The following is a 26,689-nucleotide window of genomic DNA, read 5'->3' as shown; positions in this document are numbered from 1 at the left end:
CGATTTAGCCAATGAACACCAGGCTTCTCCCGGGTCCTATAGTATGGTTTCCCTGTCCGTCAAGAGCCGGCTCAGCAACCGAACCCAGATTCCAGGTGTGGTATTCCACAGTCTTTCTGTAATTTGTAATCATAGAAACAGAATGTTCCTCCTCTTATTTCCTCCCTGCCAACAGTTTCTGGGTGGGTGAATGTCAGTAGCTGGAGTTATTTTTAAAGAGGAGAGGTGAGGCTTGTCGTGCAAAGCTGGGAAGAGGGCGTTTGTTTGCAGAGCAGAGCTGACATCAAAGTGTAGATTACTGCTCAGTGGCTAGGCACTTGTCCTATAACAGGTAATGTTTAACGTGCCAGTCACAAAGATCACAGAAACGGCATATGCCGGGGCAGGAGATAGCACCACGGTTTATGCTCTGAAGGCTATACATGCTCATGTATTATTTTTTTTAAAACACATGTATTCATCGGTCTTGCTGCCTTCTTTTTGCTGGCTGTAATTGGACTTTGAAGCTTGGAAGTTATATCATCCAAATTTTGTAACCTTTGTCTGAGACAGAGCTCGGCTAAGCAATCACTTTCTACTTCTTTTCACAGGATAATATAAATGTTTTTTTGAAAGCTTGTGAGCAGATTGGATTGAAAGAAGCCCAGCTTTTCCATCCCGGGGATCTACAGGATTTATCAAATCGAGTCACTGTCAAGTAAGTTTCACTGGCTTGTTCTATATTTTTTAAACTCAGGGCTTGTAGCTTAAGTGAAAAGAATTCCGGAGAGTTCATGATTACTGAAAAATCATTTCGCTCTCTTGCCTTCCTGTTCTCTTTCCAAAACAGACTATTTAAAAAAATGGCTTAGAGACTGTGACTGTGGAGCTGTCTGTAATCGATAACATGTCCTGGTTTTATTTTAAATCTCTCTACTAACCGAAATGGAAGTTTATATTTTAATGCTCGTCCAACAGGGTAGTGTTTGGTTGCTAATGGTGACGACACTCATTATACTTATAAAGCTAATTCAAAAGTTATATAAGAACTTACAGAGTAAAAATAATTACTTAAAGATAGTTTTTATATGTTTGGAATTGAGACATAATTGCTAACACAAAAATGAGAGTGGGCCAGGGATAAAGCAGAGGTGTCTAGGACCAATAAGTAAAGCTGATGACCTTGTTGATTGAGGCTGGTTTTTAAAAAATCAACTGTTTTTCACTATTTTAATGATATAGATGAGAAAGTGAAAGTGAGGGGGCGATGAAACAAGCGCAGGTGATGCTGTTGAGTTTTAGATGGAAAATGGTGTTCATGTGTGACTATGATTTCAGGAAATCTAATTTTGAACTCCTGGGAGATTTCTTTCCCTATAAATTGAATTTGCTTTCAGCGAATCAGAATAAACTCGTGTTACCAGATAAAGGTGACAGGAAAATGATTTAATTTTGTAATAATGACTACCTGTTTATATCATGGCTCTTAAACCTAATAAACATTTTCCAAGGAATAAAATAAAGTGTTCATCTATAGAATTAATAGAAATGAGAAAAGTTAGTTTCTGTGATTTCAAACAAAGATTCAGTTTATATGGTAATATCCCTGTTGTAATAGCTTCAGTAGTTTGTAAAAAATTCATTGTAAGACCTTAAATGTGGACACTATTTTTTCTAAAGAAAAATAACCCTGTAAATACATCTTTTCTATTACACCTTGTCTGTTAGCAGTATAACCTAAAATCCCACATAGGATTAATCTTTTCAAAGCCTAATAATACATATTTTTAAATGAACAAGCCGTTTTGAACCTATATGCTTTCAGTTCTGTTGCATGAGCATTTCTAAGCCACAGAGGAATGATAGGTGCACGGCAGGGATGCGTCCGCCTGCATTTCTGATTAATTCTGATTCATTGAAATAGTTGATCGATCCTGAGTTTCAGTGTCGGAATGGCATGTTTACTTCTGCAGTACGTGGGGTCATGTTTAATTTCCTTGAAAAATAATGATGGAAAAGCTTATTATATTTTTCCTAATGCTCATTCTCTCATAAGACCTATCTGATGGGCAAAGAAATTTTTGACTTGGAAAGTTATCTTAAGTTGTCGCTGTCAGATGTCTTTTCCCTTTAAAATCATACTGTTTTGAAACTCGATAGCCCGTGTTTGAGTAGGCTGGGGACTAGGCAAAACATGTTTGCTGGCTCCTAGTTCCGAGGGTGAGCTGAGAGAAGCTTGCCCTGGAGCCTTGTGGAATGTTGGGTCGAAAGTGTTGAGGAAAAATCCTATCTGGGCCCAGGTATCAGTGAAGTTACTGACATACTGAAACCTGGAGGTCACAGTCACAGCTGTAATAGGAAGTATGCGTAACAACTTGTTTCTGTTGAAACCACAAGGCCGTAAAGGTAAGGAGTGCCTGAGGGGTGCTGGCGAGCTCCCCCAAATGAGAGCGTTTCCCCTGCCCATTCCATCCTGTTGGACTGGAGAGCCGGGGGGGGGGGGGCATCCTGTGTCTGCTGTGATGGAATCAAGGGGTTAGGAGACACCAAGAAACTGGCAAATGGCTTATTTAAAAATGTTGGCCACAGTTCTTATGCCCTGAGATAGCATTCTTACAAAAAGGAAGCAGGTTTACAGGAAAGCAAAGGATCACTTACTAAGTAGTAATGTATTTCTTTTTAGTTTCTGTTCTTATATAACGTGGAGACTCCTGTTGGTCAAATCCTGTCCTCTCCTTATTGTAGATTAAAGGACTTGTTGTTGGTTAGTTAGACTGGTGGCTCTCAGCTGGGGGCAGCTTTGTCCCCCATGGGATATTTGGCAAGGCCTGGAGATACTTTTGGTTGCTGTAGCTGGGGCCGGGGAGCTACTGCATTTCGTGTGTCAGGAATGCTGCTAAATGCTCTTTCATGAACAGCGCAGTCCCCGTAACAGAATTTCTTATCCCAAATATCAGTAGCGCTAAGGTTGAGAAACCCTGATTTAGGCTTAGAATTCCTTACTTATTTCTAGTCTTCCAGCAAGATAATCATGTGGCCAGGAAGGGTACTGACTGACAGATGACTTTTACATTCTGCTAAAATGTAACTTTTTTTACTTACTAACATATTTCTATGTTAGTATGTTTGTCCATCTAAAAAGGAAGGCCCGCTATAATTCATGTGCAGTGATGTAGTACTTTGCATTATTTTGCTCATCTGTATACATTAAAATTAGCAAAAATGTGGCAAGATATTTGATTATTTTAAATGCTGTATAAAAGCTCAATGTCTAAGACGGCATTATCAGTTCATAGACCTGTTGTTGGTCTTGCTGCAAGTACAATCTAAGATGCGTGTTTGCAGGACATACTGAGAGCAAACAGGAAAGGACAGTTTATGCCCTCCCCGTGGGCAGACGTGAGGCATTGTTTGTTAATGGACAGGAGTGTTAAAAACGTAAGTGGCATGTGGAGCCTAGGAGAGTTGTGGGTGGTGGGAACGAGTGGCAGGAACAATCAGTGTAAAGAGTCTTTTCTATTGAATGATGTTGATAATCCAGACCCTAACCACAAACTCTTATTTTCCAGCAATTTGAGATTTATAATTTAATTTGCAATAATAACTTTTCACCAAACAGAACTAGAATACTCTTCATATTTCTATAATTATACATATTAATATGTGATATAATTTCCTTTAAACATGTATTAATAGGGGATCTAGTTTTCTAACTGAATTATTTTATGTCTTGCAAGATGTAGTTTAAATTTTTCCAGGTATGTTTGAATTATTGCATTTATTTTAGGAATGCGTGTATTCAAAAGTCAGTTGGTAGTTTTAATTTTGACACTCCTGACTTTAATGGGTAGGATCCGTCTTTACTATTTTTCTTCCCAAAAAGCTAATGAGCAAATTTGTGACTTAATCTCCATGAATGGTAGATTGAAGTTAAACTTTTTCCGAGTGGTGTACTGAGATTGTTTACATCCAGGTGTTTTTTGAGGCCATGAAATTTACCTTCTGTACTAATGAATAACTGCATCTTTAGTATTAACTATGTTATATATTCAGAACTGAACTCAGAAACAAACACAGTCCACGAAGAAGAGGCGATGTGACGCCCACAGAGCTGTGCCTGCACACTTTCTATAGAAGGCCTGCGTGAGGGCAAATGCAGTGACCACAGTGCCATGCACAGCACACTGGGGAGCTCCTGTAGCAAATGTCATGGTCGCTGTAGTGCTGCTGGTCATTAAGAGGCTCACAGCAATCGCTCGTAGAAAGCAATTCAGCAGAGTAGCCCAGAGGTCCTGTATGGGAGGAAGGAAGTTGGCAGAAAGGTAGGGTTGAACATTAAAGATTTTGCAATTTGACTCATAAACTGAGTCCTGTATTTAAACCATTGCTCTAAGCAATTATTTATTGAAAGTTTTAAGCTGAGAATTTGAACAGATTTTCAACATGTTTTGTGTTTTTTTCTGTCTAATTATCATCCCAATCCAGTTTTTAGCACTTCCTTAGATACATTCTGTTCATAATACAATTACCGGATGGCAGTGCCTTTGGCCACAATATTTCAGTGATGCAAAGAAAAATTATTTTCTAGTACATACTTACTCTTTCATTATTTAGAGTATTATTAATATTAGGTTTAAAATGTAACTTTAAATTGTTAATATTGACTGAGTTTATTAAAAAGATTTATCAAATGGAGAATACAGAAATGAAAAATCTTTTTTTTTTTTTTTTTTTTACACGTGCTAGTTGTCAAAGGAATAGTAGTTGGAAACAAAATTAGTGTTAACATATTTCCCCTCGTGAACATAAAGGAGGCTCAAAATAGTATTTTAAGGATTTAACTGCTCTCTAAAGCTTCCAAAAGGGTGCTTGATTTTGTGGCAGTACTGTAATGTTATTTCTTAGGAATCAGCTTCCCAGATGGCACGCTGTTAGCAGTCTGCCAAGCTGGGCTTGAGTATGAATGTGTGGATGTGTATTGATTAAGGTTTTTATTTATGTAAGTAAAAATGTAACTACTTTGAATAATTCAGTTTCTACCTTTTTCTGACTTAAACCTGGTTTGACATTTTTTCATGTCTTTCAAAGGAGTTTCTTGACAACTTAATCTGTTTAAAAAAAAAAAAAAGCAAACTTAATGGTATCCAAACTTGGATCTGTAACTTGAGCATGGCGACTTCCACCTGTCAATTCATGTTACTATTTTAGAATGTTCCCTTCCTACCAAGAGACTAAAAGGGAATAAAACGAAGGGAAGTTTGCTGCACCGCACACCTCTTTCTCCCACCCAGCCTCCTCTGGTGTTAGGTAGGTGCCGAAAGGGGAATGTTAACTCTTCTGGGTTGCCAAAGGCTGTTTAAGGCCAGTAGTGAAAATGTGAAGCCGTGTTTTCAAATGTTCTTTAATTGCAAAGTCTGAGTATCTAAGAGTCTGCTTAGCTGCAGAGAAAGGTTGTGGGAGTGAGGCAGGGCTATTGCTGGGACAAACTGTAGTATAACTGAAGTTATATCTGGTTTTTGTTTCTAGTTCTTAATTTATTTCTCGGACAGATAGGCAAGTTTCTGGATGCCAACTCCTTCCTCTGCTCTCCATTTCCTCCGTGTTATGGAAGTTTTTGGCTGGGGTCTTTACCTTCACAAGTAACATGACCTGTATCTATTGCTCCAAAGAATCTTACCTGGTGGCTCATCTGATTAGCAGTTGTTATGAGCCAGTTCATGGGAAGATGGTTAGAATCTCCTTCTCCTGACCAGATAGCATTTGTCTTATAACAACATCCTTCAGAGGCTTAAACCAAAGAGATAGATATTTTTGTGGTGAAGAGATTCTTCTTTCAAATTATCTGTAGGGACTCTTGCCTTTCCAGCTCTCACCTGTAAGGCTGTCTATGTTGAATTAATCAAGCTTTTAATATTATGTGCACTATAATATCTGTAGTCCAGTAGTCATTTTCGAAAATGACAGCTTCACGAATAACTAGAGGTGTTAAGCATTGTTTTTCTGAGTTTTGTGCTGTATTCTGGTCTGATGTAACTGATTGATTGTGTGAGGGTATCCGTGTGAGGTCTGTGTGCTTACATCTTTTTCCAGTGCTACAAAGGAGAAAATGGCACTAATGCAGGAAGGGGGCATTTTGGTTCCAGAGAAATCATTCACTTGTCATACAAGCATTGATTCGGCGTCTTCTCTGTGACATATACTTACACAGACTTAAATACGATGGAGTCCTGCCCTTGGTGGGTTTCCCATTATAACTGAGGAAATGTCCCCATAAGTTCACAGCTGGAATATTTTGTATTATGACAAATGCACAGGTTCTCTGGGAATATAGAGTTGAACAATCATTTCGACTTTTTAATCAGGGAACACTTCCCATTGAAAGTGATGTTGGTTTCTCATCTGGACTTCAAAGCTCTCACTGTTTTCATCTACGTCTAATTCTTCCCGACACTTGAAACTATTTGAGGACAAGGCCAATGCATCATTCCCATTATCTCCTTAGTTCCTGACACTTTCAGTGTTAAATGTGCATTTGGAAATTCTGTTTTAATTAACAAAGATTTCCTGGAAATTTTAAAACAGGCTTTGAACGTGAGAACTGATTTTTCTTTGCCCAGTCTCCCTCTTTTTATTCTCATCTTTCAAAATTGCAGAGCAGATCTGGCAAAGCAGTCCCTGAACTTTTGGTTTCAGTTGCCTTTCACTTATCGTTTCAGAAGACTGATACGGCAGACTACAACCTAATCTAAAATTTACGCAGTCTAAGAGAATGCGTGTCTCCTCTCAGTGTGTGAGTAATCACTAAAATTGGAACTTTGGACCATGTGCCTCTCAAATGGTGCACATTTTAACCTTTATGCTGACATGCAAATGATAAATACAATAGTGTTTAACTGACATTTGAGGGTGTTTCATGCATATATAAAGTTTTAGAACCATTTTATTCTTTTTTAAAAATTGATTGTCAGAGAGAGGAAGGGAGAGAGAGAGACAAAGAGATTGGGGGACATCGATCAATTGCCTCCCACATACACCCCAACTGGGGATCGAACCCACAACCTGGGTATATTTCCTGACCGGGAATTGAACCTGCCATCTTTTGGTGTATGGGATGACTCTCCAACCAACTGAGCCACACCGGCCTGGGCTAGAAACATTTTATTTTATTTATTTAAAAATATATCTTTATTGATTTTAGAGACAGGAAGGGAGGGGGGAGACAGAGATAGAAACATCAATGATGATCGGCTGCCTCCTGCATGTCCCTGACTGGGGATCGAGCCCGCAATCTGGGCATGTGCCCTGACCAGGAATCGAACCCCAATCTCCTGGATCCTAGGTTGATGCTCAGCTGCTGAGCCACGCCCAGCTGGGCTAGAAACATTTTAATGTTTCATATCATCACCAATCACTTTTCATTTTGTGAAATTAATCTAAATGTATGTTTCTTTTGGGTAGAAAAAAATGTGGTTATATAATTAGTTGAAGTATCATGTAGAAACTCAAGGAACAAGGAACAGAAAATTTTAACAGCAGGAACTTATAATAGTCCTCTTATGGGGAAACATTAAAATTTAATGAAATTGCCCAGCCCGCATGGCTCAGCAGTTGAGCATTGATCTATGACACAGGAGATTGCGGTTCGATTCCCGGTCAGGGCACATGCCCGGGTTGCGGGCTCGATCCCCAACAGGGAGCGTGCAGGAGGCAGCCGATCAATGACTCTCTCATCATTGATGTTTCTATCTCTCTCCCGCTCCTTTCCTCTCTTTGAAATCAATAAAGATATATTAAAAAAAATTTTTAATGAAATTTACCAACAAGTTTACAGTAAGCCCCCCTTCCTTCCAAAGTCAAGATACCTGCTTTGATATCTCTTACCTTAGCTTAGCGTTAACCACCAAAGCAAAAAAAAAAAAAAAAAAAAAAAGCCACAAATTACCTTTGACTTTAGCATGATAAAAACCATTGGAAGTGCCCTGGTCATTGAGCCTCAGTTGATTGGAGCAAGCGTCATCCTCTACGACAAAAGGTTGCAGGTTCCATCCCCTGGCTGTTGTGTGTACCAGAGGCAACCAATGGATATTTCTCTCTCACATTGATGTTTCTCTCTCTCCCCCCCTTCCCCTCTCTTTAAAATCAATAAGCATGTCCTCAGGTGAGGATTAAAATGTATATACACACATATATATGAGCACACAGAGATTTGAAGATTTCTTAAGTGTTCATTTGAACTGTTTCTCTACCCCAGGCTGAGTTTGTCAGTCATCTTCCCCCAGGATGGAACAAGGAGTTCAGTTGGAGTTCAGTTGATGAACATCAATGGTCATACACAGATAAGCAGCTTGGATTGAGTGCAGGGTTTTAGGTGTCCCTGAACATGGGTTTACCACTCTTATCCCAAGTCACATGGTGGCTGAAAGACTTAAGACAGGTTATTTTCCTCCCTGTGATCTCTCTGCTCTTCAGTGAACAAAGCTGTAATTGCTGCTGTCTTGGAGCTTAGCAAATAATACCTTTTCGGGAATAGCCCTACCTCACAAGGATGTAATAATTACACGTAGTCAGGTATGTGAAGTATATAGTACCAGGCATAGAGTAGTGCTCAGTAAGTGATTTGAATTATCATTGTGATCATTTTATAATTTGGCTTTCTGTTCTTGACCTTATAAGGATGTGTCCCCTGTAGAAGATCATGCAGGAAAAAAATCTGGCCTCTGGCTACTTAAATTGTGATGGTTAGCTATAGGCTCTTTATTTTTAGGAGAACTTAGGCCATTTAAACTTCTCTCCATTTAATTGGCAGCAGATATTAAAACAGGTACATTTTTCTGACATTTCTGTTCAGCCATCCTTTTGCAGTTTATCTATTTTGTTAGCCTAGCAAAGCGGGAAACCAGAGAATAGACATTTAAGTTCTTTGCTCTTGCCCATGTATGTAGAACCAATATAGTTTTTTTGTGTTTTTTTTTGACAGCTCAATTTTTTGTGTACTTTCTGAAATATTATAAATATTTTAATTTGATTTGGATCTGTTTCTTTAAAAAAGTTATTTGTTTCCATACTTAGAAAAGGGAAAACAAACAACCCCCAAAACACTTTCATGAAACCACAACCAATCTGCAACACAAACCCAAATCTAAAACTTCACTTTGTTTTTTGGTGTACTTTTATTCCACTTTTCTTCTTCATGCTTGTGAAAAGTCTGTCATTTTGGTTGTGAGGAGGCTATATATATCCTTTAGGTAGGCATGATCAGGCGCTCTTCTCTGAAAGGCTTTTGCAGGGCTTGTGAATTAGTCTGTTTTGAATTAAGTGTTCATAATCTTGACTTGACTAACTCCAGTGCACGTTGCTGCCACGTTTTCTGGGCAGAAAACTTAGCTGCTCCTTCTGGGCACCCCCTCCCCCATCTAAAGGTTACTACACCAATGACAAAAAGTCTTTCAGATAATAATGTCAGCATTTGTGGGTTTTTTTTACCTAGGGCACTAAAAAATTATAAACAGCAATAGGCACTGTTTGTGAGGTCAAAGGCTTGCTAGTTATTTATTTCCAGTTGTACTTGTATACAATGAAAAAAATGTCAAGCTAGGTAGTGTACTTAGGTTAGTGTGATTTGACATCACACTATAACTTGATATTTTTCCTTTTAAAAAGTAGAGCCTATCAGATGTTAAACAGACCAAGTAAAAGTGTATTCACTATTTATTGCTTATTTTTAAAAGTTTAGATTAATGGAGCAGCTCTGTTTTGGGAGTAATTGCCCTGGTATAATTCCTGCCTTGTTGAGCAGCTATCCCAGGTAAAACTGGAAGCTGACTGACTTAGTCTCCATTCTCAGAGACACATACCTTTCTGAGTATCCCTACTGAACTTGGAGGCAGGGTGCTGTGTAGTCACTTTTTTCCTCCTGAAATGCTTAGTACCATTGCTTTAGACACCACTGACCAAATATGCACAGTAAACCCATGTAAACATGTTCCAAAAGTGTTAGTGAAAAACTATTAGTTTTAGGGACACATATAAAAGTAAACTTGTCATATAAATAGCTCACATTAATGTTATTCTTAAATGTAAATGATAGTGCCATAAAATTCCATTAAAGGGGAGTAGATTAAAAACATGCTTTGAACACACTTCAGGTAAGCCAGTTTTTCATAACTTAAAAAAGGAAAAAGTAGGGGATCAAGTCAGCTGGGTGAAGCAGCTGCTTTGAATTAAGCTCTGTTTACATTAACCGCTGTCAATTTAACAAGGGTTTCCTTTGGGCTTTGAGCAATTTGGGGGAGAAATCCCTAAATAAATATCAAACATCACTGTTGATACATTTCACTATTCCCTTACAATACAATAATAAGTATGGCTGCTAGATTTTTTTGGAAAGGCTTTTGTTCTGCATTTTTCCTTTTCAATTTACTGAGCTATGGAAATAATCTTCCACTTTTGGAGGCATGAAAGGAGTAAAACAATTAGTGTATCTGGGTAAACAATTCGGCTGACATGTTACTAGAACTTTTTTTGGCTTAATATTGAGAAAGAAAAATCTCTACTAGGTAGTTATTATCTCATGCTTTATTTTGTGTGTAATAGTGTGTACTCCTCTATAAAATATTGTCCAATAGAGCACATACCTTAAAAAAAGAACGTATGTGTAATTTTGTATAAGGCCTCAAAGAATTTTGTATAAGGCACCAATCCAAAGGATCCTTGGATCCTTGGTTATTTTGGTGAAGAATTCATTTCACCAAAGGGGCTTTGGTCTGTATCTTTGAGGAGAAATAAGAATATATGATAATTAAATGTGGGTGTCCAGAGCATGCCTTTCCCAGATTATTAAGAAATAGAGCTCTTTGTCCTTTCTCCCATTTTCCATTCTCCTTTTCATTCTACTTACAAGAAAGAGGCAGAAAATAAAACGTTTTTATTAAAGTCTCCGATAACTACTGATGTAAGCCTTGGGCTGCTGGGGCCAGAAATGACTGCTTCTAGGGTAGATAGAAGCAGCACAGCCCTTACAGGGTGGTGTTGGGGTGGAGTGGGCATGTGAGGCTTAACTTAGGGATATTGAGTCCTCTCACCTGCAAACCTTTTACCTTGTGGGTTATCAACTGCATCTACTGGATATTTAATATTCACCAGGTACAGATCCTGAATCCTGGGTGGTAGGAGAGAAACAAGACCTACTCCTTTCCTGCCTTGAAAACTGGAGAAGATGACGCCCTAGCCGGTTTGGCTCAGTGCTTAGAGAGCATCGGCCCTTGGACCAAAGGGTCCAGGGTTCGATTCTAGCCAAGGGCACATACCTCGGTTGCAGGCTCATTCCCTGGCCTGGGTTAGGGCTTGTGTGGGAGCAACCAATCCATGTGTCTCTCTCACATCGATGTCTCTCTCTCTCCCCCTTCTACTCTCTCTGAAAAGCAATGGAAAAAATGTCCTCAGGTGAGGATTCAAAAAATAAAGAAAGAAAATTGGAGAAGATGAAAAGCTTTCTTGGATTGTAATTGTTTGCTTTTCTGTCTTAAGGAGCATCGTAATGATTTCTAGTTTACAGCTCTAAGGAAGTGCTGGGGCAATGAATAGCAGCTAGGTGAGGAAGTCATGTTCTAGGGGCCCGAGTGTGTCAGAAGGGTTCCTGCCACTGCTTTCCGTCTGGCTTAGACACTGGATGCTAAGAGCCAGCAGGCACTGTCAGGTGTTTCACATCACTGATTTCTAACCTAGTAACAGCCCAGCCAGTTTGCTTCAGATACTTGAAAAAAAAAGAGTCAGAAGAGTAACTTACCTTATATGACCCTAGGCAAGTAATGGAGCTAGGGTTTTCATTCAGGGGGTGTCTTAGCCTACAAAGCCTGGACTCCTTCCACTGTATTGTCAAGGAGACTTAAGCAGCCTTAGAAACTGGCCGATGATCTTTCTAGTGCTATGTGACTAAAATTGTCATGAGTTGCTTTTAAACCATGCCAGCTACACCCCAAATGGATTTGTGTATATGATTGATATTACCCTATTTGATACATGGCAAATATCTTTGCATTTATGATTTAATTTTTTTTTCTGGCTTGTGAGCTAAGTAACTTTAAATGGGCGTACAGGATGCCTTCAAATCTCAGATCAGTGGTTATAAGACCTTCTAATTTTAGGAATGTTAAATGAACACATGTGTGCCTCAGAATAGAAATAGGCTATGTGTGTGGTCTTTTAACACAGGCTAGTTGAGAAATAACAGAGTACAATTTGGACTTTGTTGATATGAACACATATGCCTTGGTAGGTTTTATGACTGTCGTGTGGATATTTATGAATGTTCAATTATATTTGCCATCATAATGGGATATTCCTGTTAGAGAATGAAGACTGCAAAACCTTACTGATCTAAATTGCTTGGGATCATAGCCCCACACTTTGAACTGTATAGCACTGGCACTGAACCTATCTTTAAAAATAGAACTAGTAAGTACATTTTATATAGAACAATTTCTTGTTTAGCAGTTTTTGACTCTCTATTTTACGTAATATTGTTAAAACCAAACTAAACCATGACTCTCCTCAAAACTTTCTTGGCTGGAAATAAGTACTTATGAAAAATATATGAAATAGGATATTATTTTTGTTACAGTTTAGGTCTTTGCATATGAAGTTTCATACAAAGACTTATAATTTGAAATCATGTTTGAATCCCAAACTATAAGCAAAAAGGTAAATCATAGTCATGTTACATAATGTATTAAAGAATAAAAATTAATTCAGTACACTGTGCAAAGTTCTGTAATCAGTGTAGCCATTGGAGAGTTTAAAACAGGTGGTGTGCAGAGAGCCTTAAGTGTAACAATAAATAGCACAATCTAATTCCAGTAGGATGAAACTCCTCTCTCATTGCAGAAAAAAGAGTGGGGATCAGATAGTGACTCAGAAAAGCAAAGTCCAAGAAATGACTCAAGCACAGAAACACTTTCAAAATTCCTTTACCAAGACTTACAATAAACGGAGTGATCATTTCTTCTCTTACCAAGTCATTAGAAATTATTTCTTGGTGGTCGTTCAGTGTAGATCATCAGAAATGGTTGCCTTTCATTACTAGGAAGAAAAAATTTTAAACTTATGGATGTGTTTTTGAGTACCAGGGACCAAGGTACTGACATAGCAGAAGATACAGACAAGGACAGTTCTCTTTTAAATAACCAGTGGGATGCATTAGATGCAATAATAGAAAACACTTGTTTTAAGGCTATCAAATACGTAAAGGGAGAAAAAAATACTGCTTTTGAGAGTGGGAGTGGAGAAGAGTGGAAAGAAAATAACATTTGAATGCTTTACTTAATACCTTGTGTAATATTATAACCACTTTATAAGATAGGGTGTTTGCTGAGTTTACAGATGTGGAATCTGAGAGGCTCAGTAACTTGCTGAAGGTCACATGCTTAGTTTTCAGTGGCTTGCTCAAAATCACATGCTTAGTGCAAGTGGGAACCCTTATTATGACCCCAAACCCTGTGTTCTATTCATTATAAAATTCAGCCTCTAAGTGTGTCCTAATGAAAGATAACAAGATTGGATGAAGGAATTCTTCAACATGTTAATGGGTATCTGTCAGACATGAGTTCCATGAAGTTGGTTGTATAGGATATAAGTTCTGGAGATACAGAAGATTTTGTAATTTGTAGAAGCTATGGGTGAGAAACTGCCCAAACTTTGAGAGAATACTTTAAACAAGTGTTTCTCAAATTCAATGTATACATAAAACTCCTTGGGATCTGGCTCAAATGGAGATTCTAATTCATCAGGTCTGGGCAGGGCTGGGATTCTGTATTTCCAACAGGCTTCCCAGATCATGCTAATGGGGACTACACTATGAGTTACAAGGATTTAGGCAATAAACAATAGTGATCATACACTGGAGTGAGGGTTCAGCAAAGGTGTTGGGGAAGATATAGGCTTGAGTGTGGATCTAAAAGATGAATAGGATTTGAGTGAGAGGAGGCAGGCCTCTGCAAGAAGAATGGCCAATCCAAAGGCAAAGGTGAGAAGTTCTGGCCCCACACTTTTGTGTTTTTTTTAAATATGTTTTTATTGATTTCAGAGAGAGGAAGGGAGAGGGAGAGAGAGAGAGAAACGTCAATGAAAAGAGTCATTGATTGGCCGCCTCCTGCACACACCCTACTGGGGATTGAACCTGTAACCCTGGGCATGTGCCCTGACCTGGAATTGAACCGTGACCTCCTGGTTCATAGGTTGACACTCAACCACTGAGCCACGATGGCTGGGCCTGGCCCCACATTTTATAGAGCCTTCTTGATGTAAAGCAATGAGTAAAGTTCAATAAGATATTCAATCTTGATGACCCCCTTTTTTATTTGGTGGGGAGGGAAGCATTAGGCATGAGTCTCCAGTCTAGTTTGACAGCAGGATGGACAGGTAAGTTGGGACCAGCTTGAATGGTACCTTGAGTATCTTGGCTGGGAGTTTAAACATCATCTCATAGGTAGTGGGATTATTACCAAAAGCTTTTGAGCAGGAAGTTAAAATATTAAAAGTAGAGATTTAGAAAGATTGGGGTAATGAGTAGTGTATAAAATGGGTTAAATGAGAATTAGCTTGGGGGCTGGAGAGATGTTAGGAAATTGTAGCAGTTCATGGGTGTTTGGATAAAGATGCCGACCGAAAGCAGTGAAAATGTAAGTGAGGAGAAATGCCAAACATGTTTGAAGTACGACAAGATGGGGCTTAAGTAGAGTGAAGGAGCAGGAAGAATCAGCTTTTGAGCTTGGGCGGCCACTCGCAGAAACAGGAAAGGCAGCTGACTGGGGCAGGATGGAAATGAGGTTTTAACACAGCGGTGGGTGCAGCAGTAGGCATCCCAGTGCAAATGCCGGGGTTGTCAGTGTTTTTACTCAGAAATCGAGGCTGGGTACTAGTTTGGCGAGTGATCTGTAAAAAGGTAATAGGCATCTGTGGGTAACATGAAGGGCAGCTCTGAGAAAGTGAGGGTGGAGAGAGAAGTAGGTGGCTCCGGGCTGGCTTCCCGCCCTGTCCCTCCCCTTAGCTTGCCCGTGGAAGTGCATCTGCTTCTGACTGCTCTGGCCCATTCCGCTGGTACTGCTTACTGTCTTGATGACTGTAGGTTGGAACACTGTCTTTTTTCCTTCTTTTAAAGTGAAATAAAAATCCCCTGTTTTTGTTGAAGTTCGAATTCTGTTTTCTCTAGTGCCTTCTGGAAATGTTAGGACTGATTCCCCATGAACTATGTAGCTTTGGAATAACTAGCAGTGGGAATGTTACCCCTTCAAGAGAAACACCACAGGCTTGTCCTCTGGACCCAGCGGGGTGTTGACATCTGTTTAGAGAATCTAACATCACGGTAGGTCCTAGCCTTGGGGTCCTAAAATCATAAATACCACTGTGTGGTACCTGCAACCTTGGCCACAGTCAGCCGTGCCAGTCCCGCTCTTCCGCCTCGTACATTCTCCTGCAGCACGAGTAGGAGTCGTCGCTTGCTTTTCTTTCTTGTTATCATTTTTTAAGTCTAAATACTGCATCTTTTGTAAACAAGTGTTCAGACAAGAAAACATACAGCATCCCACAGAACAGTTTCAGGCGCATTGCTTCCAAACCGCTACAACAAAATGTACTCATCTCCCTGTTTTCCCAGCACCCCTGCAAACGCTGCTCCCAAGTACCACTCAAAACACAGGTATGGTCTCTGCAAAATGATATTCCTGAGTCAGCCTGACACAGTTCTGTAACCCCAATTGCTTCTACTTCTGTCCATCAAGGTTGGGCAAATGACAATATTTTAGAGCATGTTTATCAGGAGGGATTTGATTCAATATATTAAATAAATGGATCGATGAATAAATGACAAACATTTATTTATTTATTTATTTATTTATTTATTTATTTATTTATTTATTTTTGTTTTTTGTTTTAAACATATCTTTGTTAATTCCAGAGAGAGGAAAGGAGGGGGTGGGAGAGAGAAACATCAATGATGAGAGAGTCATTGATCGGCTGCCTAGCCCGCAACCCGGGCATGTGCCCTGATCCGGAATCAAACCCTGATCTCCTGGATCCTAGGTCGATGCTCAACCGCTGAGCCACGCCCGGCTGGGCATGACAAACATTTCTTGAACTTCTCTGTGCTCAGTGCTGTTCTGGACATTGGGGAGAAGGACAGTCTTACCATTCTTAGGGATATATTATAATAGGGAGGACAGTAATGAATAAACATGAGATAATGTGAGGGCAGTGACACAATAAAGCAGGGGTGGAGAGAGCATGTCAGGAAGTTTCTTTGGATATTTTTTAAGCATATGTTTAGATAACATTCTATGTTCAGTAGATTTTAAAGGCACTAATAAACTTAGCTGTGGGATTCATGTTATATTCTTTAAGAATCAAAAAGTTTTGACAAGCTACCTTTTGAAAAAATTCCACTGATTTGAAGTCTTAGTGTGCTATAAAGAGGCAGAAAAAGAGCACATTAACTTCTTAAGGTTGGGGTGCATTTGTGTGTGTACACATGAGGCTTTCCCTCCTCTGCACCCGTATCCCCATCAGGCAAGCTGTTGGCTGGCAGGGCTTGTCTTTGCGTTTAGATTTCTCTCTCACAGATGAATTCGGGGTTCAGTGTTTGGTTTTCTCTTAAGGTTTTTATATGGTTTGAGTTCAAAGAAGCTTGCTTTGATTAGATGATTAAATGCTTATGGTATTTTAACTATTGATTTTCATGAAGGGATTAAGTATTTTGTCTGTTACTTTCCTCAAATGTTCTGTGTATGCTTGAACCGTGGATTCTCACTCATAATCCCTTCATGGCTCCCACTTACCCATCATATCAAGTCCAAGCACACTTCAGACTTTTCTGGAATTCTGCTGTCTAATCACTTGTTGCTTATCTATTTGCATTCATTATATTCCTTCTACACAAGCTTTGTCAACCAGTTAGGCCAGCTTATGCCTCCCCTAGACAGCCATTTTTGCAGGCCAGGCTACATCTAGCCTCATCCAGGACATCCTCCCTCACTAGGAGAGGATCCAGATGCCTGGTTACTAGTCCCAGTTCAGCCAACACTGCCCATGTGCTCTTTGGCCATTCCTTTAGTCTCTGTCCTTCCATTTCTTTACCTGTAAAATGGAGGCCAACACTAGGACCTATTGCATATGAATCATTGTGAGGATTAAATAAATTATTACAGGTAAAGAGCTTAGATGCCTGACATATAGCAAATATTTCATATATGTTAGCTATTTTATTAACTACTATTGATAACTTTTTACTGATAAAAGTTTAGACTACTGTGTGTTCTCTGAACTTTGTAGTATGCACAGTCTACATGATAACTTATATTGTTTCCTACTTCATTTTTCAAATTTATAGTAGATTTTAAAACTTCTAACTCTTAGTGAATCTGGAGCTAGATTGAATTATAAAAATATGTGGTGAATTATGATCAAGTAAGAACATGAACACTATGAAGGGAGCAAGGAACACTTAGGGATGGTTCTTGTCCACTTGCATGAAATATATGAGAAGAAGGGAGGGACCCAGCGTGCAAAGAGATAGATCCACTGAGTTGCTGCTCTTTTATCTTTCTTTTTTTAATTTTGTGGTTGTGTTTTTTTCTAGAGAGAATGGAGGGGAGGGAGGGAGTGGGAGAGACAGGGAGAAAGAGAGACAACTGGGGTCCAGGATCGAACCTGCAACCCAGGTACTTGCCCTTGATAGGGAATCGAACCTGAAACCCTTCAGTGTGCAGGCTGATGCTCTAACCACTGAGCCAAACTGGCCAGGGGCTTTTTTTTTTCTTGCTCTCTTAGATATGGATTAACTTATGATTTTCTAATGGTAATTTTTTAAAAATTGTGGTAAAAATGCTTAACATGAGATCTACCCTACTGACTAATTCTTACATGCACAATACAGTTTTAACTATAGGTATGATGTTGTACCAGCAGATCTCTAGAACTTAGTCATCTTTTATAACTGAAACTATGTACCCACTCAAAAGCAATCCCTCCCCTTCCCCCCAGTCCCTGGCAACTCCCATTCTACTGTCTGTTTCTATGAGTTTGACTATTTGTAGGCACCTTTAAAAAGTGGAATTGTGCGGTATTTGCCTTTCTGTGACTGGCTTATTTCACTTAGTATAGTGTCCTCCAGGTTCATCCATGGTATTGCATATGGCAGGATTTCTGCTTCTGGGTATGTATCCAAAAGAATTGAAATCAGGATCTCTGAGAGCTCCCTGCACACCCATGTGCGCTGCAGTCTTATTCACAGTAGCCAAGACAAGGAAATACCCTAAATGTCTATCGATGGATGAATGCATAAAGAAAATGTGGTATATACATGCAGTGAAATATTCTTCAGTCTCATAGTAATCTTAATTCTGTATGTTTACCTCAGTTTCAATCCTTGGTCTTTGATCCCCAGTAATCTCTTAATAAGATGCAGGTATACAAAATAGTCACAGGGATGTAAAGTACAGCATAGGGAATATATAACAACCGTATATGGTTCCAGAAGGATCCTGGAAATATCCAGGGAAACACTTTATAAAGTATATGGTTGTCTCACCGCTATGCTGCACACCTCAAACTAATACAAAATAATATTGAATGTAAACTGTAATTGAAAAATAAAAAAGGCTGCAGATAGAAGGGGCTTTGCAGTTAAAAATGTGGCTGAATCTTAAAGTAGTATAAGGGTGTCTTTGTTAAATGAACTAAACAATACGATTTTATTCTTGAAAGAGTAAGTCAGAAGGAAAAGTGAAGGATTTGTCCATAAGTGGAGAAAGAAGAGGGAGAAAGAGGATTGTGTGTGGAGGAAGGAGAGGTGTGGCAGAGAACTGGTAGTCACACCAGCAGAGAATGGGGTGATCCAGGTGACATTCCTATAGACTGAATCTATGCAGCATCCAAGGATAAGTAGGGAAGGAAGGCCCTCTGAATGCTTTTATCCTTACATGTGAAGAGGGTGGTTGTCTTTCTTCTTTTTCGTATGTTCATTGATATTTAGAGTAAATGAAAACGTATATCCAATTAAACCTAAACCTTAAGAAATGGAAGGCTATAGATTTAGGGATAACTAATGATCTCTCCATAATTCAGGATATTTTGACTCCTATAACATTGATAAATATTTGGATTTATTTTATATACAGAGGTAATATTCAACAGTGTTCTTATAATGAAAAAGATGAATGAAAAAATGTCTGTTTCTGCATCCTAAATATAAAGCATACAAAATTGAATAGTCCACTAACAATTTATTCTTGCTTTAATCTAGTCTGTTATTAGAAATGATTCTTTTTACTATTTCCTTAAAGACTTCAAGTGGATAATTTGTCCTCTTAATTTTAGTAACAGTTGTATTAAAGAAAACTAGAGAAGTAGGAAGGGCATTATCTCACCAAGAAGTTAGTAGTAAGTCATCTACTAAGGACCTCAAGTCTTTTTTTTTTTTTTAAGTCTTAATGAAATTTGTTCATTCATGAAACAGTGAGAGTTATGGAATTGGGAAGAACTTATCTTAGATAAACTTCTAAATATTCATCTCCTCCCCCCCACCCCCAATACATTGCATGATTCTTTTCTTCCTCCCTCAATTCTAAGTAAATAATTTGTCAATCTGGCGTTTGATCTCTTTCTTGTATTCCAAGAAGAAACTTGGGGTTATATCATTTGAAAACTTATTTTTTATTATGTTTGAAAATTGTTTTTAGGGAATGACTTTGATAACTTACTAATTTTCCACTACCAGTTACTTCAATTGTGATTGAATTTTTTTTTCAAAATTTCTTAAGACTCTTAAAAATTGACATACATATATGAGGAGGTAGATACTGTATTAAAAAAGTAGTCAGCCTTCAGGTCTGGAGCACATTACCCCACAATTATAATCAAAGATGGGAACATTTATCTATATTAGTTCAGAGTGCCTAGTCATGTCATACAGTTGATGTGAGTGCTCAGTGTTTTATTGAAACTTAACCAGAGAAGCTCTCTAGGGAGACTCATAAAACTATTGTCTTTCATATCAAAATTATAGTGGGAATATTTAATTTGAGAAATATACTTTTAGGGAATATTCCTTTATAAGATGTAAAAATCAGAACATCAGAGCTCAAAGGTACTAAAAAGAATCTCATCCAATGCAGTGCTTTTGCAGAAGAGGAAGAAAGTAGTCCAGCAGAGGTCAGGTGGCTATTGCAAGGCCACCCACTGAGCTAAGAGTTTCAGGACACCTCCTGGTTTGGGTGTATTTTTTTCCACTGTCTTTCACTGCCAGCTCAACCAGAGCAGCAAAAAACTTGAAGGAGATTAATATTTCATTTTACCAGATTTAACCTCATTTTTTATTTCAGCGAGTGGCGTCTCCAATGTGTGTACTCTATCTACATTTTACTTTATTACTCCATTTCATATTTAGTAACTTGAATAAAATAAGGGCTAGACTTAAATTTCAAAGGCAACTACCTGTTTTAATCAGACCAGACTATGTTCACATTATTTCACATTTTGGAATATAAAGAAGTTTACCAATGATAATTTGTGCAGCTAGTGTACTTTTTTCTTTATTCATGTTTTGTACCTGTTTTCAACAAGTCTTTTTTTTTTTTTTTTTAATGTTTGTTAGTGGTGCCTTACAACTCTATTTGTACACAACTGTTTTTATGGAAGCAGTTTTGGATTATAATTTTGTGTTTAGGATTTTCTAATAAGGTGGCCTTAGATTCATGGTCATTTAATCTTTCACCACATTCAGATGAATTAGTCCAATGTTCCTTAATTTAGGCTTTCTTTTTAACTGGACCAAACAAGTGAGAAATTGGATAATTAAAAAGTATGTCCAGGATTGGTTTCTTGTAAATTACCCTTCTTCAGAGAATTTAAAACAGGGATGCATGAAATTATGACAAAACAGTAAGTTGACTGTGACAAATTAACTTATTTTAACCTTTCGAAGAGCATTCCTTTAAAGCTGGCAATGGTTGACTTTTCAGAAAACTTATAGAAGAAATCACTTTTGTGCTTCTGGAAACATTTTGTTCTGTGGACTTCTGCATGTTTGTTTTTGCTTAGGTGTTCTCTACTGGATCCCATGGAGTGTGGTGCTTGTGTAGTGTTAAGTAATGAACTCAATGACCTTCCCTGTCCTTCAGATCCCCAGACCAAGACACCCTAAGAACTCGCTCAGTGTGCAGTTCCAGCAGCAAATCGAGAGCGTTGGTGTATGGTGCTCTCTTAAGCACACCTAAGCACAGAGAAGCACATTGAGGATTTTTAGTCAACACTCGAAAATCATTGGCACTAGTTCCGGTTTTTCACTTTACTTGGAGTTTCTTTGTGCTTTTTATTATTTGTTTTAGATTCAAGTTGGATAAGGCTAGAGGAAATATGTTTCGGTTTAACTTCCTTTTTCAAAGAAGTAGTTAAACTAGTTGAAGCTGTAGTTTCATTTAAGATGTAGTTTTAACTTTGGTATATTACAGTGGCTCTTTTTAGCATGCATCAGAATCACCTGGACAGTACACTGAGACACTATTACTGGACTCCTAACCCCAGAGTTTCTGATTCAGTAGGGATGGAGTAGAGCCTTAGAGAATTTTCATTTCTAACAAGTTCTAAGGTACTGTGGGTGCTGCCGGTCTGGGAACCATGGTTTGAGAACCTGTGTTCTAGTAGGGGGTAAACCAAATGGGCACTATCCAAAGAGAAATTTATTATCCTAAGTATTCTTATCCTAAGACTGTTTTTACTTCAGCTTACATAGATATTCAACAGAACCTCCAGTTTATGAATAAAGTTTGAGAAAAAAATTAGATTACTTCCCAAAGTTCCTTTGGAGGGGGTGAGACATCAGTAATGGATACATGTGGATGAATAATGGTATGGCTCCATATTTTGTTGTGTTATTGGGTCTCTAAAGTGATGGTGTTTCAGCTCCATGCTGTTGTTCTATGGGAGTTTCCTGGAAATAGACATTTGAGAGTTAAACGTGTGACAGATTTTGGGCATTTTAGATTTAAGGACTGGCATATTTGGCCCTAAAGTGAGAGTAAGCGATCCTATTGTGTTAGATTTGCTTGACTGAAGTCAGAATAGGATGGGATGCAATAGGAAATGGCTGAGAGATGGGAATGGGGGATATAACTAAAGCTAAGTTCAAGGTTAAAGCCTGGGGAGCCCTATAATTTAATGGTGATGAAAGGGAGTAAATGACATGGTCAAAATGGCTTCTTAAAAATGATCCTGGATGCTTGGTAGGATAAGTATTTAGAGAGAAGGGGCTAAAGATTAATCTGTATGTTCTTTCTAGTAATATTTTAGTGCTTTTGTTTTAAGTACTGAGCCAGAGATAAATACATTCTATCTATGAATTTATGGAGTTCACAGTCTAGGGGGAGAGCCTAGGAAGATATTCATGATACATCATAATATAATGAGATGCTTTAAAGCAGTCTGTGCTGTTACCCATGGGCTCTTATGGGAGAGGCCTCTAGGAGAAGGTAGGAGGGCTTTAGAGACTGGTGAGCTTAATCTGGAAAAATGAAGTAGTTCAAAAGAGGGGGGAACAGTAAAGAGCCTTCTAGGAAGAGAAAACCTCCTTGTCTCTCATGCGGAGATGGGAAAGAGCAGGGCCTAAATGGGACCTAAAATGTATAAATTTTCGATAATGGCTTAAGTAAGGTTTAATTGGAGGAGCATCTAAGTTGGTCAGACTCTGTAAGAGATATATTGCAATACCCCTGTAATGGAGAAAGTGAAGCTCTGACGCATCATTTCCTACCACTTGACGTCTGAGAGACAAGTAGGCTTGCGTGCATTTTTCCAAGGTAATGAGAGTGCTGAGCTCCTAGCTCTACTAAATTGTAATTCTTCCAGCATTTAGTATATATGTTTACTGAATATCAATTATGATTCAGGCACTGGGCTATGTCTTGCCCTTGGATCTGATAGTATGTTTTCATTAACTTCTAAGGTATGTGGTAATTGCTTGGCTGCTTGCTTGGCCTTCATGAGTTTGATATCTTTTTCTAGATTGTAGTCATTAAGTGACCTTTTCAGCTAATTTAAGTCCTATGGGAACCTTGAGTATGGTTTATTTGATTAAGGAGAAATTAGTTAAATTCTTAGATCCTCTAATATATGGTTCTCATCCACGGGCACTCCCACCACCCCCACCACCTGGGGGATATTTTTTGGCAGTGTCTGGATATTCTGAGTATCATGCCTCGCTCAGGTGGGGAGAGTGCTGTTGGTATCTAGTGGATAAGGCCTGGAATTCCGCTTTCCATCCTGAAATTCACAGGATAATCCCACAACAAAAAATTATCAGGTTCAAAATGCAAAGGTCAAGAAACCCTGCTCTAAATTCATATTGCCTATGAAACTTTGGATTAAATAAAATGTGAAAAGCTTAGTTTTTTTCTCTTGGAATTGTTCCAGTAAACATTAGTAAAGAAAGGCTTTTCTAGAACAGGCAGAATTTAAGACTAAAATGATCTACGATGAACTTGGGCTGGGGATTTTTTTGAGGGGGAAGGAGTACTGAGTTTTCCTAGGGTGAAAATTAAAATTTTGAAACAAGTCTCACTTACAGGAAACAGAATAATTTACTCCTAAGCAAAACAGGGGCTTCTGAATTTGTATCATAAATACTTTGGTATGCAGTACTTTGACAATATGGGGTTTCTACTATACACACACATTTTATATAAACTACATCCAAGGAAATTAGTGTAATGATAACTGACAAATAACAAATTTATATCATCTTATGTTTTACAGAGAACTTTCATGTGCATCAGAAAGGAAATAAGTATTTACACGCTAAGTCACTTCAAATATATTTTAATATTCACAAACCTAAAGATGTAGATAATAGCTTTTTTTTTTTTTTTTTTTTTAAAGATAAGAAAATATACTTCCAGGAAACTAACCCAAAGGTCTTCATATTTAATCTTGTTTGTGCTTAATTTGTAACCTTATTTGTTTATAGTTGATGGGTACTGGTCTTACAGAAACTGTACTCATAAAGGCTTAGCAGTGGTTAAGTGCAGGAAATCTATACTTTGTAGTTCTTTCACTATGAAAATTATTGTGATTTATTTCATTTACTTAGATGTCTTTTAAAAAGTGCTTTGGGCCCTGACTCAGTTGGTGGAGTGTCATCCCATGCACTGAAGGGTTGCTGGTTCAATTCCTGGTCAAGGCACATGCCTGGGTTGCAGGCTCCATCCCCGGTAGAGGGCATGCAGGAAGCAACTGATGTTTTGCTCTCACATTGATGTTTCTCTCTCTCTCGCTCTCCCTTTCTCTAGCTCTAAAAAAATCAATCAATTAATCAATAAAAAGTGCTTTAGCAGTTTTCCATCTGCAGAATCCCATAATGGGTTATATGTGCAAGACAGTGGAACACATATCAAATTTGCCAGAAAGGGCGGTAATGGGGAGCTTGTGTGCCATTGTCTGTGGGAGACAAATTTAATCAGGAAATTATGTGCCAGAGACAGGTTTTGAGCCAACACTTTGAAAGAATATTCAGACACTTATTTCAATATACTATAGAGACAATTATTTTTCAGGATTAAGAAGTAAATGAATTAAAAAATATATTAAGGCCAAAAGTGTGACTACACTAATACTAAATCATGATCTTAGTCTTACAGAACTTAATCTGTGGAGTCTTAATAACATCAAATCTTAATAGTTTTGTGACCTTGGGAAAGCTTCTTAAGCTTTTAGAGTTCCAGTTTCCTAATCTGTAAATTATCAGATCATTGTGTGGATTAAAGGAGTTGATGTAGAACAGCGAATATAATGATTACTATAAAGTGCTTAATAAAGGCAATTTTTTTTTTTCTTCAAAAAAATTTTTTTAAATCCTCACCCAAGGATATGTTTACATTGACTTTAGAGAGAGAGGAAGGGAGAGGGAGAGAGAGGAAAAAAACATTGATATGAGAGAGGAAATTGATCGGTTGCTTCCCACATGCACCCCATCCAGGGATCAAACCCAAAACCTGGGTATGTGCCCTGACCGGGAATCGAACCCACAACCCTTCAGTGTATGGATGATGCTCCAACCAACGAAGACACACCAGCCAGGGCGAGGCAATTATTCTTTTTTTTTATTTTATAAAAAATGTATTTATTTTTTATGTTTTTAGTGATTTCAGAGAGAGGCAGGGAGAGGGAAAGAGAGAAACATCAATGGTGAGAGAGAATCATTGTCGGCCGTCTCCTGCATGCTCCCTACTGGGAATCAAGCCCCTAACCCAGGGAATGTGCCCTGACCAGGAATTGAACCACGACCTCCTGGTTTATGGGTCAGTGTTCAACCACTGAGCCACCCCAGCCAGGAGAGGCAATTATCCTTAATAAACATTATATAATTAAGCAAAAAGTGAACTTAAATCAAGCAGAACTGGAAAATGCTTCATTAATACCTGTATTCCTTAAGATTTTCATAAGAGTTGTGCCAAAAAAATATGAAAAAGTGAAATTTTCAAAGTGTAAGTAAAATGGATTTTTTGTTGTTGGACTTCTCAGAACTTTAATTTGCTATTATGTAGGTATTTCCTTTAAGCAGTGGTTTTAAAAAATTTAACTTTCGTTTTCTATTTAAGATAACGTTTCTTAACATTGCTCAAATTAATAATTCAGTCATTGACTCAGAATTTCATTTGAAGTACTGTTAAAGACACGAAGGAAAGAAAAGTGGAGCTTGAAAGATTACGACCTTTGAAAGATTACGATATTCATGGGAGCTACACTACAATGTACTGTTCAGAAACATTCAGAAAATTACCGTTTTTAAAAGAATATTTTTCTAGCACAATAATGTGGATCTTTTGTTCATGCTCAGTACTATCTACAATTTTATAGATTTTGTGTTTTGATCCAAACATAAATATTTTGACCAAACCTTTGGAGAAGATTCTTGAATCTCTTTTCTGTATCAATACCCTTCCAGTTGAGGTAAACAATTTTTAGCATCGTGACAGAGCCCCTCTGCAAATAACTGCATCTGTCTGCCCTCCGAGGCTTTCTCCAGCTCTAAGACAATGGTGTGCACTGGACTGCACATCACCAGGGTCAGCCCTTCACTGATGAAAGACTTGTTGGGTGACAATCTGAAGGCATGATCTCTATGCTTTCTCGGAGGGGAGCCAATAGAGTGGAGTACCTATTGATCACAGCAGCATCCCTTTCATTAACACACCCTTTACTGGCTTTTCTCTGTTTCCGTCTCACTTATCTTTCTTCCCTCACTTGTGCTTCCTGAGATCACTTCCCAAGTAAGCTATGTGTACATAAGTCCCTGTCTCATAGTCAGCTGTAGAGATCACAAACTAGAATAGCTTGACTACCAATTTCTATAAAGAGATACTTTTCCAGTACCGATAAAGATTTAGTGGACTTTCTGAAAAGCAAAAACTCACAAAGCAATACAGGGTGGGGAAAAAGTAGGTTTACAGTTGTGAGTATGCAAAACACAGAGTTTATTCTTAATTATTTATTAATTATTGTATTATTTTCCATATGAATAACTGTAAACCTACTTTTGCTCCACCCTGTGTATTTAAGAAGAAAATATGTAACACTTTGCAAAAAATTTTGACCTTAAGTCCTGTACAAATTTTTGCCATTTTCTCATGTTTCATGGTACACAGTTTGAGGAACACTGACTTTGAAAGTA

The 26,689-nt window shown here is 38.3% G+C and overlaps 1 protein-coding gene across 30 annotated transcripts in view; it reads left to right on the top strand.

The window, feature by feature from the left end:
* LMO7 (LIM domain 7) overlaps nt 1-26,689 on the top strand; it is a gene marked incomplete at its 5' end in the record, with an annotated part of 204,614 nt that overhangs the window by 107,811 nt on the left and 70,114 nt on the right. For 22 of the 30 annotated variants that reach the window (XM_081130641.1, XM_081130631.1, XM_081130634.1 and 19 more), the window contains one exon: nt 591-697. In XM_081130641.1, the coding sequence (XP_080986767.1) occupies nt 591-697 (107 nt within the window). The other 8 variants (XM_081130621.1, XM_081130620.1, XM_081130638.1 and 5 more) reach the window with 5 other exon arrangements.

Source organism: Miniopterus schreibersii (genome assembly GCF_964146895.1).
Source record: "Miniopterus schreibersii genome assembly, chromosome: 2".
Classification (NCBI taxonomy): domain Eukaryota; kingdom Metazoa; phylum Chordata; class Mammalia; order Chiroptera; family Miniopteridae; genus Miniopterus; species Miniopterus schreibersii.
The sequence above is the reverse complement of the archived record's forward strand: the minus strand, read 5'-3'. Positions and strand labels throughout refer to the sequence as shown.